At 38.4% G+C, this 27,850-nt stretch overlaps 1 protein-coding gene across 1 annotated transcript; it reads right to left on the bottom strand.

Moving 5' to 3' along the window:
* Nucleotides 1–649: 649 nt before the first annotated feature.
* On the bottom strand, nucleotides 650–27,014 carry LOC121382900 (putative methyltransferase C9orf114). The gene is made up of 11 exons (XM_041512582.1): nucleotides 26,926–27,014; nucleotides 20,033–20,063; nucleotides 17,345–17,476; nucleotides 14,856–14,944; nucleotides 12,364–12,434; nucleotides 11,728–11,867; nucleotides 8,641–8,771; nucleotides 7,901–7,970; nucleotides 3,673–3,874; nucleotides 1,828–1,975; nucleotides 650–766 (listed from the first exon to the last, which is right to left on the bottom strand). Exons 1-11 carry the CDS (start codon nucleotides 26,995–26,997, stop codon nucleotides 692–694), a joined length of 1,161 nt encoding a protein of 386 aa, XP_041368516.1. The 5' UTR covers nucleotides 26,998–27,014; the 3' UTR covers nucleotides 650–691.
* Nucleotides 27,015–27,850: the final 836 nt, after the last annotated feature.

Below are 27,850 nucleotides of genomic sequence, written 5' to 3'. Positions count from 1 at the left end.
AAGCTAAGTTAAGCTGGGTGAAAAAAGATAAAAAGTCTAACCCTTGACGGATTGTGGAGTTAAAATAACCCAGGTTAAAAATGAGCTCCACATTGTTCACCATGTACACACTTAACCAGGTTCAAAGTAACATGTACAGATGGACCTTGTGGGTTGGAGCTGGATGAATATGGAGATACAAACCTGGGCATGTATTTTCGAAGCATCTTAACACTACTATATTGTAAAACCATCGTAGGTCATGATGGTACTATGGTTTGTGTAGTGACGTCATAGCCTAAGGCGGTTTTACAATATTGCGGCACCAAGATAGCTTGGTACCTACCAGCTTTAAACTCAGCCTGGTTACCCTGGTCTCAGAACCTGTTAGATGGAAAATATCCCATAGCAAATGCTGCCTAGACTTTTAATTAACAGTTTATATGGCTTAAAGATGTCATCCACCAATTTTTCAAATATTATATGAAAGAAAACTCATCTAATTTTAAACTTTTAACATAACTATCACACTGCATTGTTTGTTTAAAAATAATTTTCAAAATTCCTAACTATTAATTTTATAAATTATAGTTCAGCTTAATCAATGATCTATGAAATCGTTCTATGCTCAAATAAAAATAATAAAACGTAGACAACAAGAAACATATAATTATAAAATAATGTTTATTGCACAAAGTAATAACAAGAACTACTATGATGTATCCAGTTTCTTGATAGCACTGTGGAATCGAGGTCTCACAGCAGAAAGTGTTATCAAAATGGCTTCCTGAAAAAATAAAAGATCTATAAATAAAAATACATAACATAATTTATTTCTCTCACTTCCATCTGAGTGATGAAATGGTGACATGTTTATTATGCCAAAACTGTCCTAACTGTGGAAAAGTGCATATAAAAGATCCCTTGTTACATGTCATAGTTACCAAATGTTTGACATCCAATAACTGATGGCTCATTAATCAATGTGCTCTGACAGTGTCATTAAAGTCATGTTAACTATTTGTTTACTGACACTTCAGCACTATAAACTACAGGGCTTAGTTGTTCAAAGCATCATTAAAGTCATGTTAACTATTTGTTTACTGACACTTCAGCACTATAAACTACAGGGCTTAGTTGTTCAAAGCATCATTAAATTAATTCTCGGTTAGGCTAACATTCTTTTTAACTATTTTTGCACAAATATAAAATAAACTTTAAATATACTAGTTTATCATATGAATACCTTTGGTTCTTTTAAATCAAATTTCAACATATGTTTTCAGTTATTCATTGCACTGATTCAGTCGTGAGTTTTGAACATTTCTGTTAACCACTGATTAAGTTCACCAATGTTAACCTGCTGCAGACAAGCAGTAAGGGATGTTTAATATGCAATTTTTCAAAGCAGGGTTTTGCTTAGAAATTTATAAGTGATGGAAGTAACATGTAACAGTTACAATTTGTTTTGTTTAATGAATCCATTAAAGCACACTGATTAATTAATCATCTACTATTGGTCATTCTGTTACATTTTTCTATTAGCAGCAAGGATAGTACATATCAGTCATGGGGATCTCGTTGGAATGGGAAAACGCCCAAGGGGATTTGATCTTTCAACTGAAGCACCTAGAGCAAAAAGCCAATTCCACATCACACTCAAACAAGCATTTTAACTCTGAGATACTGTACCCCGGATTACAAATTCAACAACTGAAATACATATGTAATGGAATGTGTAGACATACTGTTTACATCAGCTTATGTAGACAACTCTGATAGTGTTGAATAAATTCAATAACAGACTGTGCAGACGAGACAGAAACACAGTTGTATATGAGTGCCTACCTCTGTGCGTATTGTGCGACTGCCCTGCCCAGGACACGAGTTGAGATAATGTTTAAACAGCAGGCTGGGGTCGTCAACTCCGAGAGCTTCGTCAAACTCCAGACTTGACTCGAGACCATTCACCCCACCAAACACGATCAACGCGTGTCTGAAACAAAAACAAGTACAAATTAAACCCAGCACATACTAGAACATTCACCCCACCATGTATTAAACCATTCACCCCACCATGTACTAGACCATTCACCCTACCATGTACTAGACCATTCAGCCCACCATGTATTAAACCATTCACCCCACCATGTACTAGACCATGTATTAGACCATTCACCCCACCATATACTAGACCATGTATTAGACCATTCACCCCACCATGTACTAGACCATGTATTAGACCATTCACCCCACTATGTACTAGACCATGTATTAAACCATTCACCCCACCATGTACTAGACCATGTATTAGACCATTCACCCTACCATGTATTAAACCATTCACCCCACTGTGTACTAGACCATGTATTAAACCATTCACCCCACCATGTACTAGACCATGTATTAAACCATTCACCCCACCATGTACTAGACCATGTATTAAACCATTCACCCCACCATGTACTAGACCATGTATTAGACCATTCACCCCACTATGTACTAGACCATGTATTAAACCATTCACCCCACCATGTACTAGACCATGTATTAGACCATTCACCCTACCATGTATTAAACCATTCACCCCACCGTGTACTAGACCATGTATTAAACCATTCACCCCACCATGTACTAGACAGTGTATTAAACCATTCACCCCACCATGTACTAGACCATGTATTAAACCATTCACCCCACCATGTACTAGACCATGTATTAGACCATTCACCCTACCATGTATTAAACCATTCACCCCACCGTGTACTAGACCATGTATTAAACCATTCACCCCACCATGTACTAGACCATGCATTAGACCATTCACCCTACCATGTATTAAACCATTCACCCCACCGTGTACTAGACCATGTATTAAACCATTCACCCCACCATGTACTAGACCATGTATTAGACCATTCACCCTACCATGTATTAAACCATTCACCCCACCGTGTACTAGACCATTCATCCCACCGTGTACTAGACCATTCATCCCACCATTTACTAGACCATTCACCCCACCGTGTACTAGACCATTCACCCCACCATGTACTAGACCATTCACCCCACCGTGTACTAGACCATTCACCCCACCGTGTACTAGACCATTCACCCCACCATGTACTAGACCATTCACCCCACCATGTACTAGACCATTCACCCACCATGTACTAGACCATTCACCCCACAATGTATTAGACCATTCACCCTACCATGTACTAGACCATTCACCCCACCGTGTACTAGACCATTCACCCTACTGTGTACTAGACCATTCATCCCACCAGTTACTAGACCATTCACCCTACTGTGTACTAGACCATTCATCCCACCAGTTACTAGACCATTCACCCCACCATGTATTAGACCATTCACCCTACCATGTATTAGACCATTCACCCTACCATGTACTAGACCATTCACCCCACCATGTACTAGACCATTCACCCACCATGTACTAGACCATTCACCCCACAATGTATTAGACCATTCACCCTACCATGTACTAGACCATTCACCCCACCAAAATTGCAGTACTTGGACTTATAAATGGCATGTAATTTTCTAATTTGGTTTTTCATGAATAAATATTGAAATATATTTTGCCAAATTCAATTTTAATTATCATTTGGCAATTTGACAAATAACTGCTTACATGGCAAAATACATGTTACATAATCACATTGTCACCTGAATCTTGAGAATGCCACATCATCCACTGATGTGCCTTTGTCTGACGTCCCCACCGTCAGATCGTAGCCGTGTTTGTAGGGGCACTCTGAGAACACCGCCCCTAGACTGAGGGCCAGACGGACCGAGTAGCCCCAGTAGAGACCGGCGGACGTGCGCGGTGTGCTTGGTGCTACAACGGTTCCTTTTCGCATTTTTTTATCTACAACAAAATACAACACAGATGTCATACAAATATAATTAGGCTACGACAAGCTGCAATATGAATGAGATAAACATACACAATGCTTATACTTAACACAGTTTCGCTGTAGTAACTTGTAAATTTCTTTAATATTATTAAAACATAACTCATATACACAAACACTTCTTAAACAATGTGTATACAATTTAAGACAATCATGTATTTTTTTATAACTTGTCCTATTTTTTTTTTTTTTTTTTTTTACAAAGTTATTGTCCCCAGAAGAGAAATACGGTAATGCCAGGGTTGGGACCCTGGTATCATTACCTTACATTAATGTTATACGATACACTTTATATAATAGATGGAAATAAAAATAAAAAAATAGAAAAAGAAAAATTGGAGAAAACTTGGAGTGTTTTCTCTTTTATAGATAAATTACCTGTCCTCAAACAAGGGCACCTCCCCCCCACGCAAGTGGTCTGGTCCGAACATCCCAACAGCCAATGGGATGGCCTAAATTCTTCTACTGCATACTGCTCTCTAGTTCCGGTCACATGACTGTAACTTCCTTCTTTTTCCCTGAGCGCATCGCATGGAGAACAGGAAGCGGGGAGGCCCGGGCGGGATGAAATCTTGAGGACAGGTAATGTATCTATAAAAGAGAAAACACTCCCAAGTTTTCTCCATTTCTATAGACATTACCTGTCCTCAAACAAGGGCAGCATTCAACAGATGGTGGTGGGTGCCGAGATCCGTAGATGCTTGTGATAACTCCCCAAACCGGAAAGAGGCTGACTAGTGGAAGAATGAGGCCAACCCTGGTAAGCCCTCCTCCTAGGGATGCCCGTCACAGACCAATGCAGGTGATGTTAGTAACAACAACCAGAATGGTGGCATCCGTCAGCAGTGGCAGGTATGGCTCCCAGAACAAAGGACCAGGATCTCAGGAATACCCGATAACTTCGTTCCAGTAGTGACATCACGAACAGTAGCGATGACCGAAACGTATCCAGCGATGGTAGACCCCTTCAATCGTAAAGTGGTCCGCCGATACAGCAAAAAAATCAGCAAGACGAGGTATCTGAATCGTCTGAGGTTTGAGTTTTTGCCGGACACACCATCGGAGAAAACAAAGCCATCTGACGTTGTAAGCCGCAGTAGTAGGTGATCTGTGCGCTTTCAAAATGGCTGCCGTAGACTGTGAAGAAAAACCTTTCTTCCTCAAACTCTTGGAGATAAAGTGCACTGCGGATGTGGATGGTATAGTCTTGACATGGGATGCAGCAACAGATGATCCCAGTCTGGCAGCGATAAAGGATGTGGATCGGCAAGACGTATTAGATCTGGATACCACATCCTGGATGGCCACATCGGAGCAATGAGTAACAGGCGACAATGGTACAGCTGAAACCTCTGAAGCACCCTTGGAAGGAGGATTGGTGGAGGAAAAGCGTATGCGTCCATCTGCGTCGAGATCCAGAGCTTCGGGATCCGGCACCAGAGACGCGTAAACCCTCAGCTGATGGTTGAATCGTGTGGCGAAAAGATCGACGTTTGGTGTCCAAAGTTTGTCGCACACCCATCGAAACGCTTCGGGATGGAGCATCCATTCCGTCGGCTGTGGAGACAACGGCCGAGACAGTGTGTCGACTAGTACATTGGAAACACCTGGAATATGGCGAGCCCGAAGTTGCAACGGAATCTCGTCAACCAGCTTGTAGAGACGATAAGTCAACTGCAACAGACTGCTGGAGTGGGTTCCGCCCTGACGGTTGATATAAGCCACTGCAGTGGTACTGTCTGTGGCTACCATGAGAGAGGCGCCTGACAGCATCTCTCGCCAATGAAGGATGACGTAACTGCCAACATCTCCAACAGGCTGATGTGTAGATCGGCTTCATCTGGAAACCACAGCCACCAACAGGGACTGGACTGCAAGGCGACTGATAACCGGATCAGCAAATCCGGGTTATTGTACTGAATACATGGATTCAGAAACAAACTGGATACCGCGATGATACTTCATGAAACAGTAATAGAGTGATTCAGGAATCAAGACATCGGAAACAGCGACCCCGTGATACAGGCAAGAGCCAAGACAGCGTAGCAACTCGCTACGCTACATGCCCGATATACCTGGAAGTGAAGCAACGCAAAACAGCAACCGGCTAAATCCACGGCCGTCACACCACCCGGTGCGAAACAGCAGTAGAGACCATCTAGACAGCATCGGTCACGAACTCTGGCGGTAACAACAGTGAACGTCAGCGAGTTGATAAGCCACAATGAACCATAGGAAAACGGTGACGGTAAAACCCCCGTACCACGTGATGGCAACTGGATAACTTCCGGAACCAGCGGAAGTAGCGACTGTCTTGCATCGCCACCGGATATAGAGAACAATCTGCCGAATGTCGCTGAACCTTCCTCGAACAAGATAATATCGGTGCACGGGATCTCAACACAAGTGACCGGACCAGTAGACTGTCTTCGTCACCAACCCGGAACGCTTGTAACGTCGAACCCCTTCACGGCAAAGAGCTGTATGTAGACCACAGGTCTGCCAAGATTACCGGCTTGTGCTGACAGTCGAAAATGGATCGCTTCAGGCAAGTCGGTTGACGATAGTGTGCAATCGTAGTGCACATCGACGTCACGGAAGATATAAGGTAGACCAACATCAAAGTCGACGGCTAGAACAAGGCATATCCTCTGGCATCCTGCACATGAGGAGTTATGGTCGCCATGTACAACATGTACGCTGAACTGAAGCCATCGACAGGATGTGCCAATCTGTAAGTCATCCAAGGCCGGCGCCATACCGTTGAAGGATAGGTTGAAGACGGGATACGTTCGTTGTGATGAATGGGGAACGGCACAAACGAAGTCTACTCAAGTAAACCGACATCAGATCAGTCCTCAAACGGAAACCTTCTAGAATGGTGCCAGTGGACTGTGCAGTGACGAAAGCATATACACCGCAGCGAGACAATCAGTCACAGCCATGTGGGTCACTGCGTCCGGATCTTCTATAACGGAAGGTGCCAACGCATCATCTGGAAAATCGGTCAGTAACCTGGCACAGGCACTTCGATCCAATGTACTGGCTGCAATCGGAAACACGGACCGTGGACGGTCCTGTCAGGAGCCGGTGTAAACCCTGAACGCCGAATCAGCTGCCGACTGGTGTGGACGGCACGATGTATACGGACCGGCAGGAGCCGGTGGAACCCTGGACGCTACACCACTTCGATCGATCACGGGACGACGGTACCGAACGGTGAGCCGATGATGCAATTTTCCAGTTCGTTACAGGGCTCCGTTTGCTTCCCCTTAGTCAAAAACTGACATGTGTTTCTTTTATTTTGAGAGTCACTGGCAAAAATCTATAAACTCATGATTTATTTGTTTTGAGAAAAATTAAAACTAGGCAAGTCATGCCCGAATAAGGATTGGCTGATTGCATTAAAAAGATTATTGTTTGAACATTTAAATTTGGGTTGGAAATTAACTTACAAGTATCAGGTTCTGTCTTTATGATATGATGGAAATTTCACTGACTTAAAAAGCTAACTGCAATGCCATATGCAAGTTTATTGAAAAATAACCTGGACATAAGATACTAAATTACAAAAATTAAATTATCTCAATACTGACAAAACTAGTTACTTGCAAGTTTTTGCCATTCGAGGATAGAAGTGCTTGGTTAATGCAATGGCAATTCAAGACATATGTTTTCATAAATTATTGATCAAAACAAATGCTGCATCATATATCATTTTCAGTTAGTGATACGACAGTATGTATGTAGATTTTAACTGTGTCAAAAACAAAATATACAGCTTTATAAAACATGTTATGGGGTGGAGTAGGGTGGATAGCCCATAATGGCATACTATATAATAAATATAGTTTTGACAGCTTGAAGCCAGGAGTACTTTGTAGTTATTTACTTTGGTTACACCTGATTCATAAATTAATACCCAAAGAACCATGGTTAAAAAAGCCACTAATTTAATGATGAGAATTGGGACAGCAAACCTTCTTGGGTAGTGTCCAACTTCACTGTGACCCTAACACCGGCCCTCAGTTCTCGATCTATCTGAACCTCCTAGAAATACAGTGAACACCAATAAATACTGATTGTAAATGTCAATCTCTTATAAATACAGTTAACACCAATAAATACTGATTGTAAATGTCAATCTCTTATAAATACAGTTAACACCAATAAATAATGATTGTAAATGTCAATCTCTTATAAATACAGTTAACACCAATAAATACTGATTGTAAATGTCAATCTCTTATAAATACAGTTAACACCAATAAATACTGATTGTAAATGTCAATCTCTTATAAATACAGTTAACACCAATAAATAATGATTGTAAATGTCAATCTTCTACCACATAAACTGAAATTAATCTTAATGTCCTATAAATTCAGTCAAAATCAATAAATACAGTATTTCAAAATTACCTACATTAACAATTATAATTCTGATTAACACATATATCACCACCCCACCAATCTCTGTGTGCTTTTCACCAATATGTTCCACTATTACTGGCTAATGACCCAATCACTGCATTCCACATAAACATTTTATTCTACAAGTCATTAACTTTGTATTCATTTAATATTTTGTGTGCATGGAATTAAAGATAAAATATATATAATAAAACAACTAAAAAACCGTTTCAGAAATAAAAGCAATGCATATTTTATGTAGGAAACAAAAATGTCAGTGTAATTTCAATATAAAAACTAGTTTTTACCTTCTGCAAGCCAACATTAACAAAGGACCCTTTGCCCGGTTTGACAGGTTTGTCGAGCACCACTCCTTCTCGAAATATGCAGTCTTCAGAAGTTCTCATGTGGTGCGGACAGTCAAGGGGATTTAAAATACCTGAAAATGTCAAACATAATTATTCATTCACAACTTGAAATTGTCACAACCACAGGGCTCCAACTTAATGACAGCACAGACAGCAATTGTTGCAGTTGTGATACAAACTGCTGTAGGTCTGCGCCTTTACTGATGGCGATATTACTGCGACACAAACTGCTGTAGGTCTGTGCCTTTACTGATGACGATAATACTGCAATACAAACTGCTGTAGGTCTGCGCCTTTACTGATGACGATAATACTGCGACACAAACTGCTGTAGGTCTGCGCCTTTACTGATGACGATAATACTGCGACACAAACTGCTGTAGGTCTGCGCCTTTACTGATGACGATAATACTGCGACACAAACTGCTGTAGGTCTGCGCCTTTACTGATGACGATAATACTGCGACACAAACTGCTGTAGGTCTGCGCCTTTACTGATGACGATAATACTGCGACACAAACTGCTGTAGGTCTGCGCCTTTACTGATGGCGATAATACTGCGACACAAACTGCTGTAGGTCTGCGCCTTTACTGATGGCGATAATACTGCGACACAAACTGCTGTAGGTCTGCGCCTTTACTGATGGCGATAATACTGCGACACAAACTGCTGTAGGTCTGCGCCTTTACTGATGGCGATAATACTGCGACACAAACTGCTGTAGGTCTGCGCCTTTACTGATGACGATAATACTGCGACACAAACTGCTGTAGGTCTGCGCCTTTACTGATGACGATAATACTGCGACACAAACTGCTGTAGGTCTGCGCCTTTACTGATGACGATAATACTGCGACACAAACTGCTGTAGGTCTGCGCCTTTACTGATGACGATAATACTGCGACACAAACTGCTGTAGGTCTGCGCCTTTACTGATGACGATAATACTGCGACACAAACTGCTGTAGGTCTGCGCCTTTACTGATGGCGATAATACTGCGACACAAACTGCTGTAGGTCTGCGCCTTTACTGATGGCGATAATACTGCGACACAAACTGCTGTAGGTCTGCGCCTTTACTGATGGCGATAATACTGCGACACAAACTGCTGTAGGTCTGCGCCTTTACTGATGACGATAATACTGCGACACAAACTGCTGTAGGTCTGCGCCTTTACTGATGACGATAATACTGCGACACAAACTGCTGTAGGTCTGCGCCTTTACTGATGACGATAATACTGCGACACAAACTGCTGTAGGTCTGCGCCTTTACTGATGACGATAATACTGCGACACAAACTGCTGTAGGTCTGCGCCTTTACTGATGACGATAATACTGCGACACAAACTGCTGTAGGTCTGCGCCTTTACTGATGGCGATAATACTGCGACACAAACTGCTGTAGGTCTGCGCCTTTACTGATGACGATAATACTGCGACACAAACTGCTGTAGGTCTGCGCCTTTACTGATGACGATAATACTGCGACACAAACTGCTGTAGGTCTGCGCCTTTACTGATGACGATAATACTGCGACACAAACTGCTGTAGGTCTGCGCCTTTACTGATGGCGATAATAATTCTTCTCATTGGTTGAGGGGATAATTTGTGCATTTTAAGTTATGTTTATTTATTGCAAACCTTACTGCTTTAAAACTGCTGCAGGCAGGTTCAAGATTTCAGTCTGCTTTAGGTTGTAAATTCTTATGTTCAAACGTCAAAAAGTATTCTTCAGAGTATTGTGTGGCATGTAGGTCAGTGGTAAAGCGCTCACCTGTCACATGGCAATATCACAGCTGCCAATCAAATGACTATAGTCTAATTTCAAGTTAATGTATGAAAAGAAAGTATCATGACAGATTATTGTTTAGGATTTAGTTACCAAGTAGAGATCCTAGACAACTAAAACATTAAATAATTCATGCGTTATTTTACGGACTACTTAATTTCATCTTTCACATACAACACTTTCTCCACAGGCCAGAGGTCAGGTAAAGTTGAGAAGAAATGTGTGTATTTATCAAAAATGTACAATAAACTAGATTTCCAACTAAAATCTAGCACAATTCATTCAACAAATTCCAAAAGATTCCTTTTTTTAGCATCGTGCTCAATAACTAATTCAGAATTCGATGCTAATAAACAATACTATTATTTTCTGAAAATGAAAACAGAGAATACTACATAAGTGGCCATTAGATATCCTTTATTTTACAAGTTGTTTTAAAACGTATCTAACACCAGGGCTTATAGAAGTTTTATAAAATCCACTAGCCATGGGATCAGTGATTTAAACAGTTTACTAGCCACAATTAAAAATTCACTAGCCCTACTTTACTTTACTTTAAGTTAATACAATTTAACTAAATAATAGTAATAATCAGATGTCAGAGGTAGATAGAGCTTAAAAAAACTAACATTGGGGGGTTGGGGTGGAGGCAGGCTATTCATATTTACAAAATCGACTTAACTGCAACATTTGAATTTTTTTTTCACTAGCCATCAGGCCTGGAAATATTAGTTATTTACTAGTCCAACAATGAATATCATTAGCCATATCTTTTTTTTTTCAATTAAAAACATTTATTTATGGCATTTGTACTTATGCATCACTGTGTAATCAATTTCAGGTTAACTTATATGTCACAAAGCTATCAATTTCTGTCACGCCTATTTGATAGGATGGTATGGCCACAGTGACTGGGTCATCACCTAGGAGCAGCCACTCATATGGCTTTAAAAGAAACATGTGTTATTAGTATATGTTATCATAAATAATAAATGATGCTCTCACCAACAGGTGTGTAAGAAATTATATATTCTAATAGATGTTGCCTAAATATTGAATGTAGCACTAAATGCTCAGTTTTTAGAACATTTGTATGACTTTCATTTATGGGAATATTATGGGAAACAAGTCCTGAAAAACATTGGTTCTCATAACATTGGTTCTCTTAAAGAAATTAACCAGAAATTAAGTTCTAGTAAATAGAATGTACATGAAAGTATTCTGCCATACCAGCATACTGCAGGTCTTTGTGTTGTGGAAAGAAAGATTTCCGCAGATACTGTGGACACTCAAGGTACTGGAGAATTCTTGCCAACTGTACATTAGCCTGTCCCTTCTTGCCGATACCGTCAAAATCTCCCTCAGTAGACCTATATCAGAGTTATTCTCAAAATGAGTTACATGCCATGTGAGTAAAGAATATTTTTATAATGTAAACATTTAGAAAAGATATTCATTTTGGCTTTCTTCCCATTACATGATATTGTTCAATATCCTTCAGATGGTCTCAAGAATCTAGGCCATATAAAATGTATCATAATGTATTAACTTGCCATAAACAGTTAATGGAAGCTTTTTCTACCACATTTTCTACCACACTACAAGAGCTTCTTGTCATATCAAGAGAGATGACAGAATAGTGATAACATTTTTATAACAGGAATTCCCTGCAATTAAATGTTTCGCCTATCATAAATGTATTCATGTCACAGACTGTTGCATCCATGAATAAAACTGGATTAAGTGTTTATCTACCATATGAATAATTATGTATACAAAAAAACTAAATTGAGTGCTAATTTTTGAGATCATGAAGTTATATTTTTTTAAAGAGCATGAGGCTATAATTTACTTAATTATACTCACTTCTGTGTGCATCCAGTTTCATCAAATATGATGATCTCATCAACACTGAACACAACAGCTGCCCTAGCAATCTGAAATACACAAACAAACAAAATTCAAAAAAACAAATTTAGTATTTGGTTCACATTTGATCTTGTCTTTTGTTATGGAATGATTAAACAGAAGTTCTAGAATTGTTTTAAAATTCATTTGCCATGGGGCCAGTGGATTTAAAAATTCACTGACCATGGCTAAAATTTCATTGCCCAATTTGGTTTTTCTAGAAAACCTGCAAAACATTTTCATCGGTTTAGAATAAAGTACTACAACAATTAACAACATTAAGCAAATGAATGTTTTGTCACTTTTATACAATATGAGTATATACTTATGTATATATGAATGGGAACTCCGCCCTCCCCACACACATGGAAGGAAAACACAGAAGAGATAAAAGGAGAGGAATGTTTAATGACACATTTTAAATTATGGATATTTGGTTTGTAACATGTGGTTATTTCAACACGATTAAGAAAGAGTGAAACGAAATCCACTGCTGCCAGATAGGCTGGACCTGTTGAAATCTGTATATGCACTTTCCCTCATGCAACCTAGTATACACCACTGCCTTAGATGTAATAACTTTCCTGCCAGATAGGCTGGACCTGTTGGAAATCTGTATATGCACTTTCCCTCATGCAACCTAGTATACACCACTGCCTTAGATGTAATAACTTTCCTGCCAGATAGGCTGGACCTGTTGGAAATCTGTATATGCACTTTCCCTCATGCAACCTAGTATACACCACTGCCTTAGAGGTAATAACTTTCCTGGGGCACTGCTTTACATGGGGGAAACAGAGTCCATTTACGCTGATCGATTCTGTGACCCATCACCCCTGACGCAAGTTCTCTGCCACTGAGCATCATACTACTTCAAGATAGAGGTGGTATAAAGGGATGAAGAAATAGAGGTGATATAAAGGGATGAAGAAATAGAGGTGGTATAAAGGGATGAAGAAATAGAGGTGGTATAAATGGATGAAGAAATAGAGGTGGTATAAAGGGATGAAGAAATAGAGGTGATATAAATGGATGAAGAAATAGAGGTGATACAAACGGATGAAGAAATAGAGGTGGTATAAACGGATGAAGAAATAGAGGTGATACAAACGGATGAAGAAATAGAGGTGGTACAAAGGGATGAAGAAATAGAGGTGATACAAAGGGATGAAGAAATAGAGGTGATATAAACGGATGAAGAAATAGAGGTGGTATAAACGGATGAAGAAATAGAGGTGATGTAAAGGGATGAAGAAATAGAGGTGATATAAAGGGATGAAGAAATAGAGGTGATATAAAGGGATGAAGAAATAGAGGTGATATAAAGGGATGAAGAAATAGAGGTGATATAAAGGGATGAAGAAATAGAGGTGGTATAAACGGATGAAGAAATAGAGGTGATACAAAGGGATGAAGAAATAGAGGTGGTATAAACGGATGAAGAAATAGAGGTGATATAAAGGGATGAAGAAATAGAGGTGATGTAAAGGGATGAAGAAATAGAGGTGGTATAAACGGATGAAGAAATAGAGGTGATATAAAGGGATGAAGAAATAGAGGTGGTATAAACGGATGAAGAAATAGAGGTGGTATAAACGGATGAAGAAATAGAGGTGATACAAAGGGATGAAGAAATAGAGGTGGTATAAACGGATGAAGAAATAGAGGTGATATAAAGGGATGAAGAAATAGAGGTGATACAAAGGGATGAAGAAATAGAGGTGGTATAAAGGGATGAAGAAATAGAGGTGGTATAAATGGATGAAGAAATAGAGGTGGTATAAACGGATGAAGAAATAGAGGTGGTATAAAGGGATGAAGAAATAGAGGTGATATAAAGGGATGAAGAAATAGAGGTGATATAAAGGGATGAAGAAATAGAGGTGATACAAAGGGATGAAGAAATAGAGGTGATATAAACGGATGAAGAAATAGAGGTGGTATAAACGGATGAAGAAATAGAGGTGATATAAAGGGATGAAGAAATAGAGGTGATATAAACGGATGAAGAAATAGAGGTGATACAAACGGATGAAGAAATAGAGGTGATACAAACGGATGAAGAAATAGAGGTGATATAAAGGGATGAAGAAATAGAGGTGGTATAAAGGGATGAAGAAATAGAGGTGGTATAAACGGATGAAGAAATAGAGGTGGTATAAACGGATGAAGAAACAAAGGTGATATAAAGGGATGAAGAAATAGAGGTGATACAAACAGATGAAGAAATAGAGGTGATATAAACGGATGAAGAAATAGAGGTGATATAAACGGATGAAGAAATAGAGGTGATATAAACGGATGAAGAAATAGAGGTGATACAAATGGATGAAGAAATAGAATAGAGATATCAACTGATGGAAAGAAGATGCAACTGGACTGAATAACGAGACCCTCTGGGTAATTTAGTAATACAGACATACAACAACAATCTATTAAATAACCTGTACCTGTCCTGCCAGGTACGTTCTCAATTCCGGTGACTGAGCATTGTCCAGTATGGAGCCGGGCAGAGCAATAGAAACTGTATAGGGCCGACCTGTACAAAATTTAAACAACAAGTAAATAAAGAAAACAATTTAACTGTGTTAAAGTTAACATTAACTGCCTATATCATATCATATAAGTGGACCGAGTATATTATACTGGACATGTTAACAATCAATAAAACAAGAAATTTAACTGGGTTTCTTTTTTAATTCTATTAAGAAACCACTAAGTTGTTAATTCATTTTGCTTTTAATATTAGAAGTAATGAAATTTATGAATTATTTATCGTAAGAGTAATACTGTCAAAAGCAAGCAACAGAAATACAGAAATATTTATGTTTTATGAAACTTTGTAAAAATAGAACACATATAATATATGAATGATGTAGCATAAACAATCAAAGGTTCAGTTAAAGGAAGGGACAATCAAGGCATCTGGCCTGGTATGCATATTCAACGATATATATAATGCACATTATTGTTTAATATCAACAAGTATAATCATATAGTAAATTAATAAAACACTTAAATGTGACGGCTATTATATATAACGGGCGCAGCCATTTTGTACTATTCCAGTGAATACGCCCTCTGGCGAGCTGGTGGTTACATAATACCTAATGTGTCACGTCAGGAATTAGTCTTCGAACTGAAGAAACAAAACATACCTGATTTTTGCAGATGCATCGCAATGTTCTGTAATAATATCCATCCAGTAAGCCGGCAACATAATACAGTTATTTCAACACTTTGACAATGGTGGCTTATTTTGTATTGAAAAATAATATATACTTGTTTTGTACATAAATTAACCCACGTACTGAAATAATAATCGGAGTGTGTTCTTGGTTAATTGGTCTTTTCTTTCCGTGGCCTGTACCTGTGGTCCCTGATTGGCAGGTGTATATTTAGACGGTCCCCAGACACTGTGTCTAGACACTAAAAAGACATGCCTCTTTTATTAAGATCACACGGTATTGTCTGTTAGCCGCGCGGATGCCCCTCAAATGGTAATGGACATTATCACTTTATTACTGTAAGTAATTCTGTAAAACCCTTGATTAAGTAGACTTTCCCATCTAAAATCACAAAACTGACCAATTATGTAGTCCCAAATCAAATAAAATTATCACTTAGGTATCGTGAGTGGTCGTTTTTGCTCAAACGTACCCTACCAATAGGCCTAATAATAAGCATTTTTTCTTTGGATTTTTTTAAAGAGATAAATACGATAATTCCATTTCATTCTACTGATGGAAGCGATTCCGCCTTGTCGTAAATTAGAGCATTTGTTTACACTGTGCTTAAGAGAAGTTGGACGGAGCTGACATCACTTCACCTCAAGCTATAAAACCGGACGTCACAAAAACAAAACTAAATGGCTGCCCCCAGTTAGAAGGAATAATCATGGGGTTTTTTATTAATTCTAAAATTACGCGTTTTTCATTTGTTAAAGTGTCAGTATGTGTTGGTGGTCCGGGTATGCATCTTTCCAACACATAAGACTCTTGTTTGAGTTTACCCTCCCTTTAATGGTTTATTCTACATCGCTGAATTATAAGATACAAGCACAAAACATGTAAATCTACAGAATACTGTTCCAACTATAACACTGGTAACTTACACATTACTTTTAATGTTTTGCAAGCTTAAATTAGCAAAGTTTGCCAGTCAAGACAGCACATATCACAGCATTTGATATACCAATCAAGGCTGTGTTGAGAAAATAAAATCCAATAGATCCACCAAGAGACAAGGCAGGAAGGAACAAATGTATATTAAACACATACTTAACAATTTTATTTATGGCATCAGACAAATGGTTAAGGACCACACAGATAATGAGAGGAAGGAAGGAAGAAATGTTTTATATAACGACATACTCAACGCATTTAATTACACTTATATGGCATCACACAAATGGTTAAGGACCACACAGATAATGAGAGGAAGGAAGGAAGAAATGTTTTATATAACGACATACTCAACGCATTTAATTACACTTATATGGCATCACACAAATGGTTAAGGACCACACAGATAATGAGAGGAAGGAAGGAAGAAATGTTTTATATAACGACATACTCAACGCATTTAATTACACTTATATGGCATCACACAAATGGTTAAGGACCACACAGATAATTAAGAGATGGAACCTGCTGCCACCACAGGCCACTCTTTTCAATTATAGGGATATGTTATAGACACCATCAGACAGACATAGTAGTACACACCATGGCATTTGTAAAACCAGTTGAGATCGTTAAACCAGTTGTGGAGTAATGGCTGGAATGAGAAATAGGACAATGGACCAACCAACGTGGATTGATCCTATACTGATGGTACATCAAATGAGTACCACCACCACACCTCAGGTGAGGAATTAAACTGTGGGTGTAGTAGAAGGATGGGTCATGTCCCAGTGACCTGTTTGGAGGAAACAAACCTTTCTTCTCTTTTGTTCTTTTATCATCATCCTCTTTCAGTTTTTTCGCTTCCTTGTCTTTCTCTCGAGTGATTTCTTTTTCCAGTGTTTTGATTAACTTTTCTTCTTTCCATTTTCTTTTGACTGTTTTTCCTTAAAACACAACACATATGTTAATTAGGCAATTAGATAAGACATACGCACATAATAATGCTGTGTTATGCATTGAGCCATAACAAAACCAATATTCAGGAAATAAATACTGTTCAGTTGTCATAATCAAATGTATTGAAGTTAAAATAAATTGCTATTTGATAACCAGAAAAGAGAAATCTGTTCCCATCACTTAATTTTATTCATACACTTGGTACCAGGGTTCAAAGTTTACTCTTGTAGGCAATGACGGAAAGTGTCCTACCTCATTTGCCACCATGCCCTTCCCAAACATTGCATGTTGCACATGTATGTAAGTGGGAACTTTCATCCTAGCATGCGATTCACACTGAGTACACCAGGGCTAGCTCTGGCACTCACCAAATTCAATAATTGCAAATTTCAAAAATAATTGGCGAATTTTATTTTGATTTGGCGAAATAAGTTTATGAAATAATTGATATTTTGTTTGAAAATATCTGGGTTTGTGTAATTTTTTAAGTTTAATAGATAATTTGGTGAATTTTCTGCTGACCCAGAGTTAGCTCTGGTATACATTAATGATGCAATGAGTTGGTGTAAGACCACTGCGTCAATTCCTCTCTACACTAACAACTCATCTAGCCCTGGTATACATTAATGATGCAATGAGTTGGTGTAAGACCACTGCGTCAATTCCTCTCTACACTAACAACTCATCTAGCCCTGGTATACATTAATGATGCAATGAGTTGGTGTAAGACCACTGCGTCAATTCCTCTCTACACTAACAACTCATCTAGCTCTGGTATACATTAATGATGCAATGAGTTGGTGTAAGACCACTGCGTCAATTCCTCTCTTCACTAACAACTCATCTAGCTCTGGTATACATTAATGATGCAATGAGTTGGTGTAAGACCACTGCGTCAATTCCTCTCTTCACTAACAACTCTTCTAGCTCTGGTATACATTAATGATGCAATGAGTTGGTGTAAGACCACTGCGTCAATTCCTCTCTTCACTAACAACTCATCTAGCTCTGGTATACATTAATGATGCAATGAGTTGGTGTAAGACCACTGCGTCAATTCCTCTCTACACTAACAACTCATCTAGCCCTGGTATACATTAATGATGCAATGAGTTGGTGTAAGACCACTGCGTCAATTCCTCTCTACACTAACAACTCATCTAGCCCTGGTATACATTAATGATGCAATGAGTTGGTGTAAGACCACTGCGTCAATTCCTCTCTTCACTAACAACTCATCTAGCTCTGGTATACATTAATGATGCAATGAGTTGGTGTAAGACCACTGCGTCAATTCCTCTCTACACTAACAACTCATCTAGCTCTGGTATACATTAATGATGCAATGAGTTGGTGTAAGACCACTGCGTCAATTCCTCTCTACACTAACAACTCATCTAGCCCTGGTATACATTAATGATGCAATGAGTTGGTGTAAGACCACTGCGTCAATTCCTCTCTTCACTAACAACTCTTCTAGCTCTGGTATACATTAATGATGCAATGAGTTGGTGTAAGACCACTGCGTCAATTCCTCTCTACACTAACAACTCATCTAGCTCTGGTATACATTAATGATGCAATGAGCTGGTGTAAGACCACTGCGTCAATTCCTCTCTACACTAACAACTCATCTAGCCCTGGTATACATTAATGATGCAATGAGTTGGTGTAAGACCACTGCGTCAATTCCTCTCTACACTAACAACTCATCTAGCTCTGGTATACATTAATGATGCAATGAGTTGGTGTAAGACCACTGCGTCAATTCCTCTCTTCACTAACAACTCATCTAGCTCTGGTATACATTAATGATGCAATGAGTTGGTGTAAGACCACTGCGTCAATTCCTCTCTTCACTAACAACTCTTCTAGCTCTGGTATACATTAATGATGCAATGAGTTGGTGTAAGACCACTGCGTCAATTCCTCTCTTCACTAACAACTCATCTAGCTCTGGTATACATTAATGATGCAATGAGTTGGTGTAAGACCACTGCGTCAATTCCTCTCTACACTAACAACTCATCTAGCCCTGGTATACATTAATGATGCAATGAGTTGGTGTAAGACCACTGCGTCAATTCCTCTCTACACTAACAACTCATCTAGCTCTGGTATACATTAATGATGCAATGAGTTGGTGTAAGACCACTGCGTCAATTCCTCTCTACACTAACAACTCATCTAGCTCTGGTATACATTAATGATGCAATGAGTTGGTGTAAGACCACTGCGTCAATTCCTCTCTACACTAACAACTCATCCTGTACTGACCACTGAGATAGCCAAGACGGACATTCATTGCAAACTGTAGAGAAAAGTAAAAAACAGAATTTGATCTTTAATTCAGTGTTTCTGCCAGAAAGAAATTTGTGTGCTAAATGCAACCACAGTCAATAAGGCCTATGGGGGCCTCCCCTAGAATGAGCAATAAAATCAAGTTATGATGACATGAAATGAATCATGAAATGGTTGTAAACATGTTATAAATAAAAAAACGTTTTGTATTTATTATTAAAATGTGAAAAGTAATACGTTACTTTCTTCTTTCCATTTCTTCCATTCTTTGGGCTGAAACAAACAGACAAACAAACAACTAATTATTTTCAGTGTACATGTAAATATTACTGACTGCCTCTGTTTATTGATGTGATCAGAATGAAAAACAAATAAAGGAAAGGCCAGTCTCTACCAGTTAATTGTTCACTCAAGATTGATATTCACATATTAATTTACTGGAGTAACAAGCCGTTTAGAGAAGCTGGTAAATAAAGGTCTTCTTTATTGCTGCTCTATACTGTCTGAACAGAGTTGTCCACCTTCAACTGATGAATTAAATCAGATTTCTGAGGAATAATGCAAGAACATCAGGTATCAGGTGCTATGGGTAGGGATTTGAAGTGGGGGTACAATTCTCCAGGGTGGAGTTTGGACCAAGAACATCAGGTATCAGGTGCTATGGGTAGGGATTTGAAGTGGGGGTACAATTCTCCACGGTGGAGTTTGGACCAAGAACATCAGGTATCAGGTGCTATGGGTAGGGATTTGAAGTGGGGGTACAATTCTCCACGGTGGAGTTTGGACCAAGAACATCAGGTATCAGGTGCTATGGGTAGGGATTTGAAGTGGGGGTACAATTCTCCACGGTGGAGTTTGGACCAAGAACATCAGGTATCAGGTGCTATGGGTAGGGATTTGAAGTGGGGGTACAATTCTCCACGGTGGAGTTTGGACCAAGAACATCAGGTATCAGGTGCTATGGGTAGGGATTTGAAGTGGGGGTACAATTCTCCACGGTGGAGTTTGGACCAAGAACATCAGGTATCAGGTGCTATGGGTAGGGATTTGAAGTGGGGGTACAATTCTCCACGGTGGAGTTTGGACCATGAAATTCTGATATATTGCAGCGCTAGCTCTTGACACTCCCCAAATTCACTAATTGCAAATTTCATTTTAGTGAAATAATTGAGGGATTTACCCTGGCTTTCTGTGGATCCAATGTAGGCCCCTTCCCAAAAGAAAGTGGTACTGTGAATTGAACCCATAACTCACTAGGACCAGGGCTTCTAGATTATGGTAGCCCCACTCCCATGGCTAGTGATATTCAATGTTGGGCTAGTAAATAACTACTATTGCCATGCCCAATGGCTAGTGAAATTTGTTTGTCAAATGTTGCAGTTAAGTCTTATTTTGTGAATATGAATATCCTGCCCTCCACCCCCACCCAAATGTTAGTGTTTTTAAGCTCTATCTCTCTTTTCAGGTGACATCCATGCAATTTTTATTGTTATTTAGTATTAACATACTTATTTGATATTAACTTACAGTAAAGTAGGACTAGTGAATTTGTAATCGTGGCTAGAAAATTAAAAAAATTCACTGATGCCATGGCTAGTGGATTTAATAAAAATTCTAGAATCCCTGCTAGGACTGTTTGTTAATTCACTAGGCAATGCTCACATCAAGAAAGCAGGGCTATGACTGTTTGTTAATTCACTAGGCAATGCTCACATCAAGAAAGCAGGGCTAGCTCTGTTTGTTAATTCACTAGGCAATGCTCACATCAAGAAAGCAGGGCTAGCTCTGTTTGTTAATTCACTAGGCAATGCTCACATCAAGAAAGCAGGGCTAGGACTGTTTCTTAATTCACTAGGCAATGCTCACATCAAGAAAGCAGGACTAGCTCTGGCACTTGCCAAATTTATCAACTGCAAATTAAAAAAACAATTGGCAAATTTTATTTTAATTTGACAAAATCATTAAAAATATTTAGTGATGGATATTTGCTTGGAAAATAACTATCAGTTTGATAAATCGACTTGGGGTGAACTGGTATATGGGGCAAACAGGTGAAACTAGGGCTGAACTGACTGGGGGCGAAACGTCATGGATTTGTTTTAGGTCATCTGTTGCCAGATCTGTAGTTCACGCCAGTGTGTTTTGTCACATTTGATTTGAGTTTTATTTTCGACCGGTACCTTACTCGCCGGACTGAGATTTGATGTGTTTTGGGCCTAAAGTATGTACCAAATTGTCAACAACTATGATAAAGTACTCTCCTAACTTTAATTACCGTTAGTTTTTCCCCCAATTTTGTAGACACAAATCATGAAAAAAACATTACAGTGACACACATTCCATATACAAGACTATAACGATATCACCAATATCGACTTTGCTGAGAATGCATAGGGCAAAATACATGCAGTTTTCTGTTGTCTGCCATTTTGCTTGTTTATTTAAATGGGGAAACTGGGAACTATTTTCTCGTGCCCCTATCCAGAAAGGTTCAGGCACGTCCACCATGGATCCGCGTTCTGGCATTGTCAGCCCACGGTTCCATGGCGGAAGGGAATACTCTTCAAGAGGGGTTGATCAATATGACGTAATCTAATAATGTCAGACCTTGCCTTTTAAGGTGTGCGGGTGTGATCGTGCTCGTACGGCGCACGTAAGTTCAATCTGGCGAGTGTGAAAAATAACGCACATTACACTTAAATAGCACACATAAAATAATTTTGTATATTAAATGCCACTATTTACCTTATGTAGCCAATAGAAAGATCCGTTTAATACCAGAATTTTTTTTTGCGAGAACGGTAGCGTCCATTCAAGATTTTAATATATGACTGGTACTTATCTTTGCTATACAAGTCAGAAAACACAGGTTTAATAGACATCTTCGAAGACGTACCAATCTGAACTAAACTTCTTTGCCTATTTAATTTATTATTAATTAGAAACAGTTCACTTTTGTAAGGTAATAGATCACAACGTCTAATAAGGATAACTCATTTATACTGTTCATATAGTTATGACAAAAAGAGAAAAGGGATTGAATTAAATAATGGCTTCTGTAGCCTACACAAATGAACTCGTTATGGAAATCAGCGAAGTTATTTATATATGTATATATATGCATATCTTGCATATGTATATATGTACAAATTATAGTAACAGTAATCACCCAGTATTTAAATTTTGTTTTGTTTGTTAAAAAGTCACAGACCATGTGACTGGAACATGATTTGACGCGCAGTACTCTGTGGCATATTGACCAATCAGAGCTATCGGGGTCAGATTATTTTTACTGTTGGAATTCTGCACTCACACGCTGGTCTACTTGACAACTTATTACACCTTGATGATGGTGTCTAAAATTATGTGGATTTTTATTATCTTTATTATGGCATCACACATTTGGAATAACATCCTTCGTAATGACAGAATTTGTCAGAGTTTGTATATTTTTTTATCAACAACATTGGGGCCGTTCTAGACCAATGGCGTTATGCTGTCAGAGCCGTTCGTAACTAGTCTTGTAGTGGTAGGTCCAGTCCGTGGCTTTTTAAAAACAAAGGCAAGTGAAAAATTGCGCACCTTAAAACGCTTAGTTGAGTGAAAACCAATCATTATTAATTTATGAAGTAACTGGTACATGTAAATGCAGAGATATGTTGCAAAAATGAACCAATAAACCAATAATGTTTTCTTCTAATTTTATGTTGTTTGGTTCATAAGTGTAGTCTGACTTCTTTTCCCTTTCCGGAATGGAGTTATAATTTATTACAAAGTTTCAGGAGTAGTACTATAGAAATATTACTATGACATGTATACACTGATGCAGACAATTTGATTTTTTAATTACAATATGTACTATTCAGATAATTCGATGCACACAATTATATATACTAGTACCTTTTCAGTGTTAGATGGTTTAATCAACGTGCAGCTAAACATATATAGGAATCAACTTGTCTTGAATTCCATTATTATGCACAACGAAGATGATTAGGATAGTTGGGATGGGGAAAATCCAAGGAGGTGGTTTATGAACTATGACCCAAGCATCTCAGGTGCGCACTACTGACTCATATTATTCAAACATTTTTTTTAAATAACTCGTGAAACATAGGCCTACAATTACTTCAATTGATAGTGTTGGTTGGGACATTGACATTCACGTGGCATTTTTAATTCAACAATTACGCAACCAGTCTCCCTCCCTCAACAATTTGTAACACGTCATTTGACCTACTGCTACAAGTTAAAAACAGCTCTGACAGTTTTACGTCATTGATCTAGAATGGTCCCAATGTTGTTGATAAAAAAATATACAAACTCTGACAAATTCTGTCATTACAAAGGATTTTTTTTCAAATGTGGGATGCCATAATACAGATAATAAAAATAACCCATAATTTTAGACACCATGATCAATGCGTAATAACTTGTCAAGTAGACCAGTGTGTGCGTGCAGAATTCCAACAGTAAAAATAATCTGACCCCGATAGCTCTGATTGGTCAATATGCCACAGAGTACTGCACATCAAATCATGTTCCAGTCACATGGTCTGTGACTTTCTAACAAACGAAACAAAAATTAAATAGTCAGCAATGATCATTGATCACTGTTACTATATTGTGTACATATATAGATATATAAATAACACATGCACATTCTAGCAGCTATGAACTAATCGAGACACTTTCAACGACTTCTCTGACTTCCGTAACGAGTTCATTTGTGTAGGCTACAGAACCCACTATTTAATTCAATCCCTTTTCTCTTATTGTCATAATTATATGAACAGTATAAATGAGTTATCCTTATCAGACGTTGTGATCTATTACCTTACAAAAGTGGACTGTTTCTAATTAATAATAAATTAAATAGGCAAATAAGTTTTGTGCGGATTGGTGCATCTTCGAAGATGTCTATTAAACCTGTGTTTCCCGATTTGTATAGCAAAGATAAGTACCAGTCATATATTAACAATTATCGTAACAAATTTTTTTGGGTATTAAATGGATCTTTGTATCAGCTACATAAGGTAAATAGTGGCAATCAATACACAAAATTATTTTACATGCGCCATTTGTAAAATGTAACGTGCGTTATTTTTCACACTCGCCAGATTGAAATTACGTGCGCTGTGCGAGCGCGATCACACCTGCGCACCTTAAAAGGCAAGGTCTGTAGGTCAAATGACATCTTACAAAATGTTGAGGGAGGGAGACTGGTTGAATAAAAAATGCCACGTGAATGTCAATCTCCCAACCAACACTATCATTTGAAGTAATTGTAGGCCTACATTTCACGAGTTATATTTTTTAAATGTTTTAATAATACGAGTCGGTAGTGCACACATGAGATGCTTCAAGCTGACAGCTTGGGTCGTGGTTCATGAACCACCTCCTCGGAACCATCCCAACTATCCTAATCATGTCCGTTGTACATAATAATGAAATTCAAAACAAGTTGCTTCCTATATATGTTTAGCTGCACATTCATCAAACAATCTAACACTGAAAAGGTATATATAACTGTGTGCATCAAATTATCTGAATAGTACATATTGTAATTAAAAACTCAAATTGTCTGCATCAGTGTATACATGTCATAATTATATTTTTATAGTACTACTCCTGAAACTGTTTAATAAATTATAACTCCATTCCTGAAAGGGAAAAGAAGTCAGACTACACTAATCAACCAAACAACATAAAATTAGACGAAAACATTATTGGTTTATTGGTTCATTTTTAAAACATACGTCTATGCATTTACATGTACCAATTACTTCATAAATTAATAATAATTGGTTTTCACTCGCCTTAGCATTTTTATGAGTGCGATTTTTCACTAGCCTAAGCATTTTGAGGTGTGCAATTTTTCACTTGCCATTGTTTTTCAAAAGCCAAGGACTACAATGTCATGACATGTCAGGGCATAAAATTTGATTTTTTTAGACAAACGATATGTCGTTCGTGTGGTTTTATTGTTTGCACAAACGATTTTCTCCAGTGTTTCAGATACAAATGAAAAGGTTAACCAGCAACGGTAATCAAATGGGAATCTAAGATGGACGATTTTCGTAGCTTTCCTCCAAATTCTTATCATAAATACCACATTAGTATTATTATTTGGTATGCTGGGACTAACTTATAAGCTGCCATTTACATTTCAGCACACTACCCCATCGGTTAAGTTACAGGGGAGTACTTGTTGGTGCCAAACAATAGTCTGAATGAAACGGGGAATCTGCGAATCCTCGATCAATCCAATCGATGCTGCAACTTAGTGTTTCATCATGTTCTAATTTCCACTTCGTCATTTTAAAGTCCCTTATTAAACGTACTATTTTATTCGCTGTGTCATATTTTAATAAATTGATTTAGCAAGGTTTGTACTTGTTTTCATTACAATACATGTTTCAGAATTAATGCATATATTTCAACGTAACCACACAGGTGTCAAAAAGTAAATAAACATACAGAACTTCACATACGTTTTTTTCGCTTCCTATTTCTTGCAAGAGTTTATTGTGTGCAAGAATATTTACCACGAGACTGTGTAGCGGTCAAGTGGTATGTTCTTGTGAAATGATCAACGGGAACATGCGACTATGTTACTAAATGTTACTGACACTTCTAATGACAGTGCCGACTTGGTAATTGACCGCGATGTCGAGTTCAAACGGATACATTGTTTTTTTACTCACACTTGGCTTGCAATGCTAGACCCATTCTCTTATTATTTTATTCCAAAAATAGTTATATTAGCCAAAACACGTCAGTTTACATTTTCTGCCAAGCGATTGTAGTTTTTGCACAAACGATTCGTTGTTCGTGTCGATATTGGTTTTGCATAACCGACAGACGAATGACAAAATCGTTTGTGCCAAATTTTATGCCCTGCATATGCTAAGGTATAACACACTCATCATGGAAAGTGTACCGCCCGTTCCCCCCATTAGTTATCGATCTAAAGAGGGATTTTTTGATGGGGTATATATATCCCTAACCCTAACCCTAACTAATATCATCATGCTACAAAACGACAAAAAAAAAGAAAAGGAAACATTAATAAACTATTATAAATGATGGGGGGAACGGGTGGAGCTCTTGCCAAACCATGTAAATCAATTACTGTTCTCGGCATGCCAGGTTTTTCATAATTATTTTCTCCGTCGGTGTTCGTCTGTTTCTGCAAAGACGCCATACTTGAAACCTCTATTACTAAGCTGTGTCTATATTTGGCAAATCAACATTAAAACGTCTTTTTTTATCCAGACTAACAAGGTAGATAATTCATGTGCATCTTGTGTGGTCTCGTGGTACAGTTTAGAAAAATAAACAATTCTTCCGTTTTAATGAAAGAAAGAAATGTTTTATTTAACGACGAACTCAACACATTTTATTTACGGTTATATGGCGTCGGACCGTCGGACCACACAGATTTTGAGAGAGGAAACCCGCTGTCGCCACTTCATGGGCTACTCTTTTCGATTAGCAGCAAGGGATCTTTTATATGCACCATCCCACATACAGGGTAGTACATACCACGGCCTTTGATATACCAGTCGTGGTGCACTGGCTGGAACGAGAAATCGACCAATGGGCCCACTGACGGGGATCGATCCCAGACCGACCGCGCATCGAGCGAGCGCTGTACCACTGAGCTACGTCACGGTCGTTTTAATGAATGTCATGCCTAAATCTCAGTCAGAGAGGAATATGCTTATTTAGTCATGACTAATTGGAATTTATTTCTGTTTGTATTCTCGGAACCGGCGTGACGTCACACGGCCTAGTTACCGATCAGCCGGGTCTTTGGGGGTGAAGCAAAGCCTTAGTGATTACTGGTTTACATAGAATAAAGTTATCGTATTAAGTTTTTACATGCCTTACATATTGTCATTTATTTTCTGTAGCTAACACATAGTTGCAATACGTCTTATGTGTATTATAACAGCTTGGGTTGCCATATAAGAGAAACGAACAACGAGAATCTGAATTAGTATAATCTATATTTAGTACCGATGTGTTTCCGTGTACTTTGAATGTCGTGGGGA

This window comes from Gigantopelta aegis, chromosome 10 (assembly GCF_016097555.1).
Source record: "Gigantopelta aegis isolate Gae_Host chromosome 10, Gae_host_genome, whole genome shotgun sequence".
NCBI classification, from domain to species: domain Eukaryota; kingdom Metazoa; phylum Mollusca; class Gastropoda; order Neomphalida; family Peltospiridae; genus Gigantopelta; species Gigantopelta aegis.
The sequence above is the reverse complement of the archived record's forward strand: the minus strand, read 5'-3'. Positions and strand labels throughout refer to the sequence as shown.

Coding starts and splice junctions, on each gene's coding strand:
- LOC121382900 (XM_041512582.1), bottom strand. CDS start 26,997: ATGGCGTCTTTGCAGAAACAGACGAACACCGACGGAGAAAATAATTAT. Junction 12,435..14,855: donor GAACGTACCTGGCAGGACAG/GTACAGGTTATT, acceptor TGTGTATTTCAG/ATTGCTAGGGCAGCTGTTGT. Junction 1,976..3,672: donor GTGGCATTCTCAAGATTCAG/GTGACAATGTGA, acceptor TTTTTGTTTCAG/ACACGCGTTGATCGTGTTTG.